Here is a 15,239-nt window from a genome sequence, read left to right on the forward strand (position 1 = left end):
AATGGATAATCCTAAAACCCTGTGGCTACACTTGTGATATAACCTCTGGGCGTATTTGTCGAATCCTGGTTCACAGGTCCAGCAGTACACAAGAAAATGCGTACTAACCCTAAGTCTCAGTGGCTATACTCTCAAATATGGAATAGAAGAGGAGTCATCCGTATTCATTTCTGAACAATGCTGGGTAATCTGCTAGTTATATGTGTAATAAAATTTTTATGTGTAGAAAATGGTACATTATTCTGCACGTCATTTAAGAAAATGATTCTGTTGAAGAAAAATCATGGGAAAGAACGTTTTTAAAAAAAGTGAGATTATTATTACATCTTTTGTTTCTGATTATTTAGATTCTTCTTGTCATATTCACAACCCTAACCCAAACCTCTTGTCTTCTTCAAGTGCATGTTTTTCAACTGAATTCTTCATACAAAAGATTATTATTCACTTGCAAGGAGTTCTCACACAGTCCATCAGCGGCGACCGCTCACTGACAATGATCTGCAATGTTTCTTGGAGTCTGGGTGACAAGTCTCCCTAGATTTCCAATGCTCTCCACGCCTCTCAATAATCAGCACAGATGCTTTCACGTTATCTCAACAGCTGCTTTAGTTGGTCACAATTGGATTTCCTTCTTTGATCCGATTTTTTTCGATCATCTTTTTCTGATACAAAACATATCTTAGAACATTCCAGCACATGCATTTGTGTGAAATTAGAAAAAAATAAAAAAAATCAGCCCAGCCGTTTCGGGGTCCATAGGGAAAGAACTCTTACACGTGTATATACACACACACACACAGTGTCTTTTATATATAAGTAGAGATAAAGGTTTTGTTCACAGAATTGTTTTTCCATGAGTCTGTGGTGGTATGGATAGAATTTACGAAACAAAGACAACAATAAAACGTTTATGTGGGAAGTGTATATTGTCGTCAAACAATGCATATGGTTTTAGAATTTCATTTCGTTAATTTGCTGCGTCTGATTTTGTTGGTGTGTGTTTGTTTCATCATGGATATTCACATGAATAATTGAAAATGGTCAGAAAAAAGGTTGACATTTAAAATGTTTTTTTTTTTTTTTTTTTTTGGTAACTTCTTTTTTCTTTCAGCTTAATGAAAAAGGTTTATTCATTATTAATCTGTTTTGTTGAATGTTTATTTATTGAGTGATTTTGAATCATTATTGATGCCAATATACACATAAAGGTTGTCCAAAAAGTCACTGAAGGGTTTGAACTTAAATAGATTCTTTATTTTCAATGATATCTTTCTGTAATTTTAACACAATCTGACTAAGACATTGGGAAATTTGAAAAAAAAAAGGAATGCAAAATTTAAACAATCTTTATGAAAAATAAATGTAACTCATTTTCAGCTTCATCAATCTTTCACGATAGACACCCGTCTAGCTGAAACTACTGTCAATAATTTTCCCCATTCTTTATCTGTGCCTAAATCAAAGCGTAGATTCCATGAGCAAACCTTCTTTCTTAGAAGTGCATTCCTGTGGAATTCTCTTCCGTTTGCCTGTTTTCCACCTTATTACAACTTGGATGTTTTCAAGTCCAACATAAACAAATTTCTGATGAACCGCCCCCTTAAGTAAGACACTTTATCAAATCTCCATTACTAACGATTACTACGATATTATCCAATTGATTACTGTACACGCAATAACCCTTATCCCCGAGTGGCTTCTGGGCCTTGATAAGTGGTGACTACCATGTAAAAAAAAAAAAAAAAAAAGTGATTTCAAAAGTTTTAAAAAATGACTTTGGTGACATCACGTAGAATCGAAAGCAAAATATTTAGTACTCTAGCTGTACTTGCTACTATTTGAGCTATCAACAGATAGATACAGATTTAAGATTAAACCGCTTCAAGTAATGAATGAATTTGCGCATACGCAAAAGTAACAGTAATGTCTGCAAGTTGAAATGAACATTTTTTCATTTCAATATGTCAGCATATTTCTATACGTGTTATTTATCCATCCAAACAAAGATTTTACTTGTTATAAACCTTCCTTATTGTATAATTACTATTTCCTATTTCAGTGTTCTGTAATCAGTAGTTTGAAAGTTTATTGGTTAAATATTTTCACACATACATCTACTGTTTTATTTATATAGATTAAAGAAAGCTAAAATGTTTTTTGTTGGTAATAAATTTTATTCATCTTGAAGATACGGGCTAGCTTATTGATCTTATCACCTCGTAAGCCTCTTAGATCATCCAAATCAATACACATTGGATTACTATTCACAAGGTTTTTTTTATTTCTAACGAAAAATAGTAAGAATAATTTAAAAAAATTTTAATTTGATTGACAAGGGCTTATAAAGCTAAAAGTTGTCTCATATTTTTAAGACAAATGAAATTTATTTAAAAAAGTAAACATTGTTTTGGCATTTTTAAATTTCTAATAATAATCAAATTCGTAACGATTTTTCAAAAATTGTCCATATATATATATATTGTCCATATATATATTCAAAAATTGTCCATATATATATATATATATATTGTCCATATATATATATATATATTTATGAGCAAACAGTTAATAAAACATGTTAAAAAATACTTTGAAATGAGTTAAAAACATATTTAATCTGAAAAGGAAACACTAGATAAGTGGATAGTCCTTAATCCACGGAGTTTCGAAGAAATACTTTCATTCTCATCAGAGGGTAGGAATTAGCAAAATGCGGGATCGGATTTTGTATGCAAAAGTATTTGATGAAACAAGTAAGTCAAAGATCTTACTTGATAACAAAAAAAATATATATATATATATATATATATATATATATATAAATTATTATGTCTCGGCAGTCGTGTGAAAAGCATATCTTATTTTTCTTTTATTAATATTATTGGAATTTTTTCCTTTTTTTCACTTGTACACATTTTTGTGAATTATTCCATGGATTTCTGCCTTTGGATTATTTTGGACCATCTTCCAATTACGGGATTTCCTTGGATTTTACTTGTGCTAATGGAAATTAAATTAACTTTCTTGAAGTTATATATTTGGATTTTACCGTCACTGGATTTTTTATCTTCCACCAGACGATCCATTCACCTGTAATCACCTTTTCTTCACCATATTCCTTCTGCTTCACTTTTTTTTGTTATCAAGTAAGATCTTTGACTTACTTGTTGTTTCATCAAATACTTTTGCATGCAAAATCCGATCCCGCATTTTGCTAATTCCTACCCTCTGATGAGAAGGAAAGTATTTCTTCGAAACTCCGCGGATTAAGACTATCCACTTATCAAGTGTTTCCTTTTCAGATTAAATATGTTTTAACTCATTTCAAAGTGTTTTTTAACATGTTTTATTAACTGTTTGCTCATATTATAAGCTCTATCTCCTATTTGGTTTTATCGAGCTTTTACATCTGGCTGAGATTACTTTATAAATATTAATTTTTTAATATTTATAATATACTTTAATTTTACCACCTTGGATCATTTTGGTAAATTTAATTGTAATTTTTATTTTATTTTATATATTGTTTTAACAAAAACCAAGACTTCAAAGAATGGGTTGATAGTAACAAATAGTGTATTTCATCGTTTCTGAATGCTATATGAATGCTCAATTATGAAATATATTTTTGTAGCTTACAGTTTCAGTCATCTCTTTTTGGCTTAAAATTTATTGGTGCATGAATGAGTACTGAATTATATAAAACCAGTAAAATTCGGAATACTACAAATAAGACCATATATATATATATATATATATATATAAGTCTGTTTATCATACAAACATTATTGGTTACATATGTGCGTATATGTTTCAGTGGAGTCCCAATTCTGTATAATAAACTGACTATTATATACCAGTTCTGTTCTGCATTGAGCGCTCTTTAATAATCACATGAGTTTCATTGGATTCACATCTAGGAAACCAATCGATACAACCGATGTCGGAAGTATATCTGTGGTTTTGCCAGCTATTTTGTTTAAAGCAATGTATAAGCTCTGTATCGTTAAACAGTTATATACACACACACCGGTTATGGACATTGAACCTACCATCTTGTATGACACATTGTGTTGGCAAATAAGTGTAATATAATTGGAAATTGTTGAAAATTCCTTCTGATATTGTCATTCTTTTACATGGTAACTCATATCCAGTGTTTCCCATGAACTGCATTGAAATAGTCTTCAAAGCCAACTCCTATAGTTCAATTTTATTTCATGTCTCATTGTTTTTGCCTTAACTCATAATCAGACATTGGATGAACCTTCGTGATGCAGATTCTGGGAAAATCTTGTGGCAATCCAGTGATGATCTGTAAGTTCTTTTTTGTTTTTTGTTTTTTTCCGAACTATTGCATGAATGTTTGTTTTCCATGTACATGTATTTACAGGAATCTATCAAATTAAAATTAAGTTACAGACGTTCTGCCAAATTCACAATCCAAAGAAGAGAAAGAGGAAAGAAATAAACAAGTATGGTGAAAAAAAAGGTCGTAGGTAAAATAATGTTGGTTGCTGCCACTTCATTCAAAGTTTGATACCGGTCAGTAATTCAGAATTTTATCTTTAAACTGCTCACATATACTGAAACATCATCTAAAAATTCACCAAAGTACTTCTTTTAAACTCCTTGGCCTAACATTCACAGAAAACATGAGTTGGAACAATTACATTGAGAGCATTGCCAGGATCGCTGCAAAGAAGGTAGGCTCTCTCTACCGTTCTAGAAAGCTACTAACGCTTGAAAGTATACTGTACCGCTGTAAGGCCACCATTCGCCCATGTATGGAGTACTGTTGTCATATTTGGGCTGGTGTATCTGCTACTAGCCTCTCACTCCTAGACAAGGTTAAAAAGAGAGTCACCAACCTGGTAGGTCCTGAACTGTCATCTAAGCTTCAGCCTCTGTTCCATCCACAAAATGTTGCATCCCTTTGCCTGTTCTATAAGTATTTTAATTGAGAATGCTCTGATGAACTGCAAGCACTTGTACCCCCTCGACATAAATACCCCCAACAAACACAACAACCAGCTAAATCCCACCCCTACACAGAGATCCCTAGATGTAAGAGAGCCTTCTACTCCAGTAGTTTCTTCCCCAGAACTGCTAGACTTTGGAACTCCCTTCTGGGTCCCTGGTTCCCCAACTCTACTGACATGCAGAAGTTCAAGTGTAATGTGAACAGACATCTTGCTGCCAACTCCCTACATAGTACCCCTGTAGCTTAGGTTGCTGATAATAGCCCCCTACTTCAAAGTGGCAATGTGCCTTGTTTGGGGTGAAAATGTAATAAAAAAATTTTTTTTTAAATCACACGGCTATTTGTTTATAACAACACAAAATTCCTGGGTCCTGAGCTCCAATGGTGAGGCTCCATATGTGAACTGTGGAAGATTGAAGTTGCCTCTTAATTACCGTTGCTCCCAAGTCTACTTTGGGCTGGAGTGGTAATACTTGTTAGTGCATCTAGTGCTACCAGATCAGGTTGTCTGAAGATATTGGTTTCCTGATCAAAAATGCACCAAACATTGATGTTATTTTTTCCTTTTGCTTTACAAAACTTAATCATGTTCTGCAAAGTTAAAAACAAAAATTTTCTTTCTATTCGAAGATATTAAGAACTTGCAAAAGAAAGATTTATATATGAAAATAAATGATTGCTGCTACATATGTGTTTAGAAGATTGTGGTGGACATAATGATCCTGAACCTGGATCGAGTGGTGAAAGTGGTTCCCTTATTCCTATCATAGAAGGGCCTGCTTTTGCCTGGCATGCTATTTAAAGATTAAGGAAATGTTTAAATCATGTGTTATGAGTGATGATTTGAACACTATTCCATTGATTACAAATACCGGCGTTATCAGAGATGAGTTATGGAGTTAGACGTCGAGTCCCGATATGCAGTCATGCAAATCAAGTTGGTTTGCATATGTCAGATTTCAATGAATTTAAAAACATAATTTGCATTTGCACATTGGGATTTGATTACTCTTAACTTGATGCTGCGAAAAGATGGAGAGAAGATGCCAAAAACGTAAGGGGAGGGGGAGGCATGAATCCATCCGCCCCGAGAAGGATTATTTTTGACTAAGTCAAAATGTTAAGTATAGGGTGGTCAAAAAGTCACTGAAGGATTTTGAACTAAAATAGATTCCGTATTTTTGAGATCTTTCTGTAATTTTGACACAATCTGACTAAGATATTAGGAATTTAATAAAAAAATGCAAAATTCAAACAATTTTTATTTATGAAAAAATGTCTTTTAAATGTTGCCCGTTTTCCGCTTTGCATATTTGTGCTTTCATGATAGATTGCAGAATATCTGGATTGTGATTTAACTCTCTTATTTCATTCCGGGTGTTTTGCTTCAATTCTTGCAGTGACTTTTTGGACACCTTAAATCCTGCAAGAATTGAAGGAAAACATCAGGAACAAAATAAAGGAGTTAAATCCCAATCCAGAGATTCTGCAAAATAATTTTTAGGAAAGAGCACAAATATGAAAAGCTGAAAATGAGTTGCATTTATTTTTCATAAAGATTGTTTAAGTTTTGCATTTTTTTTTTTTTTTTTTTTAAATTTCCCAATGTCTTAGTCAGATTGTGTTAAAATTACAGAAAAATATCGAAAATAAAGAATCTATTTAAGTTCAAAACCCTTCAGTGACTTTTTGGACAGCCTTTATGTGTATATTGTCATCAATAATGTGATTCAAAATCACTCAATAAATAAACATTCTACAAAACAGATTAATAATGAATAAACTTTTTTTTAGGCCGATCTTTTTCTGTAATTTTAACACCATCTGACTAATAAAGCATTAGGAATTTAAAGAAACAAAATGCAAAATTCAAACAATCTTTATGAAAACTAATGTTTTTTAAATGTTGCCCATTTTCAGCTTCAAATATTTGTGCTCTTTCCAAAACATTATTCATGACAAATTGCAGAATCTCTAGATTGTGGTTTAACTTCCTTATTTCGTTCCGGATGTTTTCCTTCAATTCTTGCAGGGTTTGGGTTTTGTTAACATAGACTCTTTCTTTCCCCATAAGAAAAAGTTAAATCGCTATCCAACTGCAATCCAGAGATTCTGCAATCTGTCATGAATAATGTTTTCCAAGAGCACAAATATGCAAAGCTGAAAATGGGCAACATTTAAGACGTTATTTTTCATAAATAAAAATTATTTTAATTTTGCATTTGTTTTTTTTTTTTAGATTTCTCAATGTCTTGGTCAGATTGCATTAAAATTACAGAAAGATATCATCAAAAATAATCTATCAAAGTTCAAAACCCTTCAGTGACTTTTTGGATACCCTGTGTTTCCATGAAATTTATCTTTTAATAGTTCTATTTTAGTCAAAGTGAAAACTCTTCCCTGATAGACTTTCAAGACCCTCTTTTCAAAGATGAAATGGAAAGAGACAGATATATCAACACATTCAAATTAAATTATATGGTATGATTTTAATGTTTCATTTTCATTACTTAAGACTTTTTTTTTTCTTAAATGAGTGATTTTTTTTCTTTTTGATTAATATACAATCAAACAAATGTATTGCTTGATTACGATTGAACACTTCAATCTTTGGAAGCTTTAAATACCAGCTTATATTTAAAAGATCTGAAAACATTTTGTTCTTACACATTTCGGTTTCTCATTTTTGAGTATCAAAGTCAAATAAAACTCAATAATATAGAGGGGCATTGCTGGTTACCATTTCATCTGTAAGTGTGCTCCTAGAAGGGGTTTACATTTACTGGAGAATAACCCAACCTATTACTCTGTGGGGTTATATAAAAAGAAATGCCTATCAAAACGATATCTAGACTATTCCTGAATTGAAATTAGTGGTGTCGAGAGGAGTGCGTCAGAGTTATTGCCAATGTTGCACATCCTATCCAGGGATGCATATAAGTGTTGCACATTTATAATTGAAACTTGGTGGACAAGTCAGGTAGTTTTTATTTGATTTATTTTATTTTTTTTTACTTTTATTTTTTTGGGGGATGGGACATCCTGTATATGAATTAGCCATCTATTTATTGTGCAAATCTCTATTTTGTTTATGCATATATATATATATATACCGCGAGGTAAAATACCAGGTTGAGAAACTGGTGCTGTCTATCCTTCTCTCGAGGGTAGATGGAACTCCTTTTCAGCAATGGTAGGTACCCCGTCTAGTGATGGCGTCACGATAAAAAATACCCTTGATAGCCCTAGCGAAGCCTCAAGTATTTAGCTATCAACAAGATATTTAATGATTATGTTAATTGTCGGTGACCTTGAAGTAGAATGCTAGCCTATGAAGCCAAGGCTGACTTTGTGATACCGACCAGCAGTAATTATTACAGCTGTGACAACAGCATATTATTTTCATTGTTTTGACTCTTGAGTATATATCCATTAATATCTTATGTTTTTATATAGACGGATGTGGTTCTTGGTTGATTAAGTGTGTCTAACTGTGTCGGATATATTCCCGAGAGTCAAAAGAATGAAAAGAATATTCTGTTGTCACAGCCGTAGTAATTATCACTTCCTACACTGATGATTGTAAGTATGAAATATTATTGTAAATAGATATAAAAATAATTGCTAATATTTATTCAAAAAATATTATATATATATTATATTGAAATTGGTATTAAAAGATGATCAATAAGACATGACTTTCTTAAAGATAGAAATTAAGTCATCTTTTATGAGAAAAGATTTTTAAAAAAACCTGCGAGACAATCTTTGGTAATATAGTAACTAAAAACCTGAATAAAGTTGTACATGGCTTTGTCATGCGCTAATCTTGCTGTGATTCATGGCTATTGTTGGATCTGATAAGCATGTCTCCTCCAAATGAAAACCTGTTTCTTTCTCTTCCTCATGGGTGCAGCCAATACAGAACTTCCTATTCTATTGAGTGCCTCATTAATAGCAAATCAACTGCAAACATGCCTATGACGGGGTGGGGGTGGGTGGTCGCAGGATGTAAAACTATTGTCTGACTTATATTTGGTCTTTCTGATAAACAAATTGATAAAAGATTTTACTTTTTTATAAAAAAGCCACTTGAATATATTACTCCTTAATTAGCTTAGGTTCTTGTAATTGTGTATATATATATATATATATATATATATATATACTAGTAAGGAGACCCGATGTTGCCCAGGATTGAATGATGATCAATGAATATTTCACACTCCTATATTTTTTTTTTTTTGTCATCAAAATCGGTGAAATCACCCATTTTTCAATCCAATCAATTACCTGCTCTAGTTTGGAGTCCATTGCGGGACACCTGGAGAAAGTTTCACATAGCTCATATCATCAGAGGAAATGAAATGCAGTTAGCAAAATGTTCAGCTGCGAATGGACGCTATTTTGCTTTTCAGCACAATTATTGAAAATAGTTTTTGAGTGGTTGTGGATAATTATATGGAGAAAATTCGTATAATTTTTTCCATATAATTATCCACAACCACTCAAAAAAACTATTTTCAATAATTGTGCTGAAAAGCAAAATAGCGTCCATTCACAGCTGAACATTTTACTAACTGCATTTCATTTCCTCTGATGATATGACCCATTGTTGAAAATCCATGGATTAAGGAAATTAAAATAACCCCTTCTATATATTCCTTTCTCAAGCAATAAATTCTTAAATCGAATATATGCCTCTATATGTTGTTTTTTTTTCAGAATTTAAAATTAAACCACGAAACTTATATATTGCTCTATTCTTAAATATTGAGCTTTTCCTTTTTGGCTAGGATCTCCTTGAAATATTACTTCAAGTAATATCTATCAGGATTTTTCATCTGAATTCTATCAGTGTCTTATCTCGCTTATATATATATATATAATTTTTAACCGGGACAAATATACTAACAGTATTTAATAACTAACAAAAAACTAAATAAATAAACTATAAAATAAGAAAATCGAAATAAAAAATAAAATAATTTGCCCCTACTCATCCTGCATTCACCTTTATAACCAATAAAAAAAATTAAAAATAAAGAAATAAAAAAAACTATAAATACACCAAGCCTCAAAGAAAAAGGAAAGGATAACAACAACAATCATTCCTGACGACGATCAGATGCACCGATAGAAATCACTTGAGAAGAATATGGCTGAACAACAACCTTTGGACGCCATTATATACAATATACCAGCTGAAATAAAAAAGACTGCTCGGTGAATCGAAAAGATATCCAGATGTGCTTGAATAATGACTTGCTGCCAAAATATACAAATATATTATAGTCAACATTGCACTGGAACATACATATTGTTTTGATAAAAAAAATTTTTTTTAAATTTAAACCTAAAATGCAAAAGTTAAGTATCATGCTTCAATCATGTTCGAAACAATGAAATTCATTTTGAACGCGCTTCTGTCATATCAAAGAATCTATTGTTGATTTTATATGCCTGGCATTACTGGTTGTGTAGTGGTAATGGCTTGAATTTAAGTTTAAAATGCAAAAATCAAGTATTATGGTGCAATTATGCTTTAAACAGAAACATTCATTTTTGATACACCCCTGTCATGTTAAAGAACCTACTGTTGATTTTATGTCAGGCCTTTCGGCTTGTGTGTAATAAAACTTAAATGCACTTGTGATGTTAGGCTTTGGTCAAAATTGCCTGTTCTTTATTTCGAGTTATTTCGATTATCAATACTTAGGTTTTGTACAGGAATTTCTCTATCTAAAACACTGACTGGCACATAAAGAACCTTTGTGCGATATTTCATATAAACTGGCCCAGCTGTTTTCAAGTCCATAGGAAATGAACTCACATACACAAAGTTCCTTTTATGTACTAGTAAATATAGAGATATATCACTTAGTTTTATTCATCTCAAACAAAACCTGTTGCTACAGCGAAATAAGGAGCTACAAAAGGGCACCTAGGTGAAAAATTGTGCAGCAAGATGTTTGTTCACATTACATTTAAATTTCTGCGTGTTTGTACAGTTAGGGAAGCAGGCAACAAAGGCTATATGTTTTAGGAAAGAATCTAAAGCTCTCCGGCACTTGAAGACTGCTACAGTGAATGGATGGGATTTAGCTGAGTTTCTGATTGGTCAGGTGTATTTGCGTCAAGGGAGCACCTAAAGTCCTGTGTGCTGTGGTATTTTTTGTTCACTGTTTCTTATGGCCTGATCGTCATTTTTCTCACTGGCGACTGTCACTGAGAACACACATGGGTCTACAAGAATGAATATTAAAACAAAATAAACATTTGACAGTTGTGTGTCTTCTCTCCGTTCTATCAGTGTTACGTTCATCTGTCAGTTGTAATCTAGCTCTCTGTTTCGCAGTCAACTCTAAAAACTGCCCAACCATTGTCATTATCAGCTCCCATCTGCTGCAAATGACATCTAGTTGTCAACTCTCTGCGTCAGTATCTGAAATCGCCCCCACCCTCGGCCACCTTAAAGCTACCCTTGTAATCTGTTCTGTAGGCTTGTATTGTCATTGTCAAATCTAAAAGGCTCAATCTAAAAATACCTACAGATTCATTGTTTGCTACTTCCTATTTCATTGTACATTTGTCTATTGTTCCCCTTCAGCACTAAGTGACTCGTGAGTCACCTTCATAGTATCACAGAGTAAGTGTCTTATAATTATTAAAGGAAAGGAGCTTCGTCTTAGTAGCATTAAATGTTACCATCCATTTAATATTTGTTCTGATTTAACTACAAACTGGAGGTTATTTTCTAAGAATTCAGTTATTGCATTGTACCCACATGTCGAGCTTAGAGGATGGTGTCCTCTGCAAATATATCCATCCAACACAATTTTCTCAGGATAGTTGTTTATGAAAATCTGGAAGAATTAAGGTTCAAATGTGATACATCTGCATTAAAGTCATGTTGTTTTGATGTACAGTCATTGAGGACAACCTGGATTTTTATTGTGATTAGGAATTTTCTTTTCACCCCAAACAAGACACAGTGCCACTTTGAAGTAGGGGACTACTATCGAGGTCATAAGTTGCAAGAATACTATGTAGGGAGTTGAGCAGGTTCCAACCTGTGACACGAAAGCAGAAAAAGTGGATGTGTGTGCATAAGGGTGTTGCACACCTCCACTCTAGCAAAAAAAAAAAGAAAAAAGGAAAATTGTGCTCACAAAAAAAAAAAAAACTAGTAGTAGGCAGGCAGGCTCGAACCCGTACCATGAAGGAGGAAAAGAATGTGAAAAAAAAAATGTGACGTCTTTGCTGCTGTGTCCATTGCAAAACAAGAAGTGACGAATGTTTAAATTAAGGCTAGTGAATCGAAAAGATAGTCTGATTTTCGAAAATATCAGCGAAAAAAAGCGACCCCTCCCTGTAGAAAAGTGCCTTGGTAAGGGTAAAGGAATTAATATTTTTAGCCAATTTTTCGATATTTGTCATCCGAAAGGTTGAGCTTCAAAACGATACCAATCTTGTGGAAATCCGTCATCTCTGTCGAAAGTTTTTGCGAGACATACAAACATCCATGCATACATTTAAACAGACAGGTGAGATTTATATTATAGAGAATTTTTATTTGCAATTCATCATTGAATTATTTGAAAACCAGCAAGAGTACCTGGTGTTGCTTAAGACAAAAATGTAATATATTTCTACTAAAACTTTTATCCCTCTTTTTCTTCCATGTTTTTTCCCTTTAATTGTGTGCATTAGGGTGTTAATGTGAGGCCCTGTGACTGTGTACCAGATGCTGTATGTAGAAGGACGTCGACACCTCACTACAAGAATTGCAAAATATAACTCAACCCTTATTTCTCAGTTCATCTTTTTGGACAAACACATGCTTTTTGGTGATTCTTCAAGGAATGAGTTGGTATAAGGGAAGTAACTGTAAAAAAACAATCAGTTACCTCCAGTTAGTACTTAATCTGACTGAACCCCTTTCCTGACGGAATCTAGCAGTTTAGGGTCAAAGAATGAGTATGTTTTTTTTACTTTTAGATAGTACTAGCAGGCCACCCGGTGTTGCCCGGTCGTAAGATATGTTTAAATTTATTTTAATTCATGCAGATTACGTATTTATTATCATCTCTATGGATTATTATATTGTACCTAATATATCAGGACACCATGGAACCCCTGAGCAAGACAAAGGTTTTTCATGGAGCACTAACAAAATAATTTCTAAAATAAATATGAAAAACATTAATTTCAAAGTTTAACACTGATTAATGACAATGTTTACAACCATTTTTGTTTTTATTTATTTACTAGCGAGGGGTACCCGGCATTGCCCGGGTGTTTGGAGGTGTGTGTGGAAACTTCAGGGGTAGGGGGGGGGTTAAAAAAAAAAAAGTAAGTATGAGGATCGAACCCGAACCCTTGAGGCAAAGTTGTAAATTAAAGTGTGAAAAAAAAAAAAGTGCGACGTTAACGATTGTCCCACCACGAGATGCTAACGGAAACACATTTAAATTTATTTAATTACTTGGATTTGGCAGGTGCCCATTTTAATGAGTTAATGAGGTCAAGTTTGACTGCGGGGCGGGAACGCTTCCCAAGATGTTATAGGAAAAAAACTAACCCACATGCGGCGAGCGACAAATGTTGAATATTTATCTTCCCAAAATCGAGCAAATTAAATAGACAGGCGAGCTTCGTTGTTAACTCTGAGATATTACGATTTATAAGTGATATAAAAAGTTTTAAAGTTGTGAAGCGACCAACCGCTTCTCTGAAAAAAGCCTTTTGTAGACATACAGAAAAAGCGAACACACATACATACATACATACATTTTCGCTCTTATATTTATAGATTGCAGACTATTATCCTCATCTCTAGATATTGCTTCACAACGTTTCTGCAAACTATTCCTCTGGCCTTCGTCAGGTGGTAACCATGACGGGATTGGAACTCTGAATCTTCCAACTGCATCCTCGGCAATTACTTCAAGATCCATGGCGCAATGGATAGAGACATTGAATCTCTATGGTTCCAGGTGAGAATTGTCTGAAGACAATCCTACCCAAAGCCGGCCAGAGGATTAGTTGGGCAAAAACGTGGTGAGACGACAACAACTATGGAAGGCAGTAATTGCTGAGGATGCAGTTGGAAGATTCAGAGTTCCTATCCCGTCTCGGTTACCACCTGGCGAAGGCCAGAGGAATAGTTGGTCGAAACCTTGTGAAACAACATTTAAAGAAGATGAGGATAATAGTCCGGAATAAATAAATAAATTAACAAATAATACTCATCTCAATGAATTTCAATTAAAATAACATTTTTGTTTTTTGCTTAATCAAAATTTGTTGCATTTTTTGTTAATTTTTTATTTTCTTTTTCATGAACCATCCTGAAACTCTTTACACTTGTATTTATGTAGCATATCTTTTTCCAGTAAAAACGATAAAAAATTAAATGTCTGCAGCCATTTAATTTTTGCATATAAAGCATTTGATCCTCTTTAAGAAAGGGCTTCCAGAGCCCCTCAGCATCACTCACGGAGCCCCGTGGTTTGTTGACACCCTGCTTTAGACCACGGATATAAATTGAGTTAAAAATGACTTAATTAGTGACTGCTATGGTAAATCTATAAATATAAAAGCGAAAATGTTTGCATGTGTGTTCGCTTTTTCTGTATGTCTACAAAAGGCTTCTTTCAGAGAAGCGGTCGCTGGGTTCACAACTTTTTAAAACTTTTATATCACATACAAATCGGAATATCTCATGTCTATTTAATTTGCTCAATTTCGGGAAGATAAATATTCAAGATTTGTCGCTCGCCACATGTGGGTTAGTCTTTTTCCTATAACATCTTCAGGCGGGGGGCGTTCAGCAGTAAATGAATACTATCCCGCAGTCAAAACTTGACCTCATTTAAAACGGGCACCTGCTAAATCCAAGTAATTAAATTCAAACGTGTTTCCATAAGCATCTCGCGGTGGGGCAATGGTTAACATCGCACTTTTTTTTTTTTCACACTTTAATTTACAACTTTGCCTCAAGGGTTCGGGTTCGATCATCATACTTACTTTTTTTTTTTTTTTTTTCCCCCCCCCAAACTCCCGGGCAATGCCGGGTACCCTTCGCTAGTTATACAATAAGAATGAAATTTATCAGAAACAAAAAACGACATAAATATAATAAAATTATCTGGTCAGATTTTCAATGCCGGACTTCAATAGCCATGCATCTGGAAAATCAGTATTTGATTCAATCTATCAACTTTTCTCAGTTTTTATCCTTGCAGTTTTA

General features: G+C 33.5%; 1 protein-coding gene across 2 annotated transcripts in view; it reads left to right on the forward strand.

Annotated features, from left to right (window-relative positions):
- The window catches only part of LOC145269277 (retinal rod rhodopsin-sensitive cGMP 3',5'-cyclic phosphodiesterase subunit delta-like), a 50,369-nt gene that overhangs the window by 8,599 nt on the left and 26,531 nt on the right, over positions 1–15,239 (forward strand). For both annotated transcript variants that reach the window (XM_080124959.1, XM_080124958.1), the window contains exon 2: positions 4,255–4,317. In XM_080124959.1, coding sequence (XP_079981085.1) covers positions 4,255–4,317 — 63 coding nt within the window. The remainder of the gene's footprint in view (positions 1–4,254; positions 4,318–15,239) is intronic.

This window comes from Euprymna scolopes, chromosome 45, assembly GCF_053919585.1.
Source record: "Euprymna scolopes isolate OS-2025 chromosome 45, ASM5391958v1, whole genome shotgun sequence".
NCBI classification, from domain to species: Eukaryota; Metazoa; Mollusca; class Cephalopoda; order Sepiida; family Sepiolidae; genus Euprymna; species Euprymna scolopes.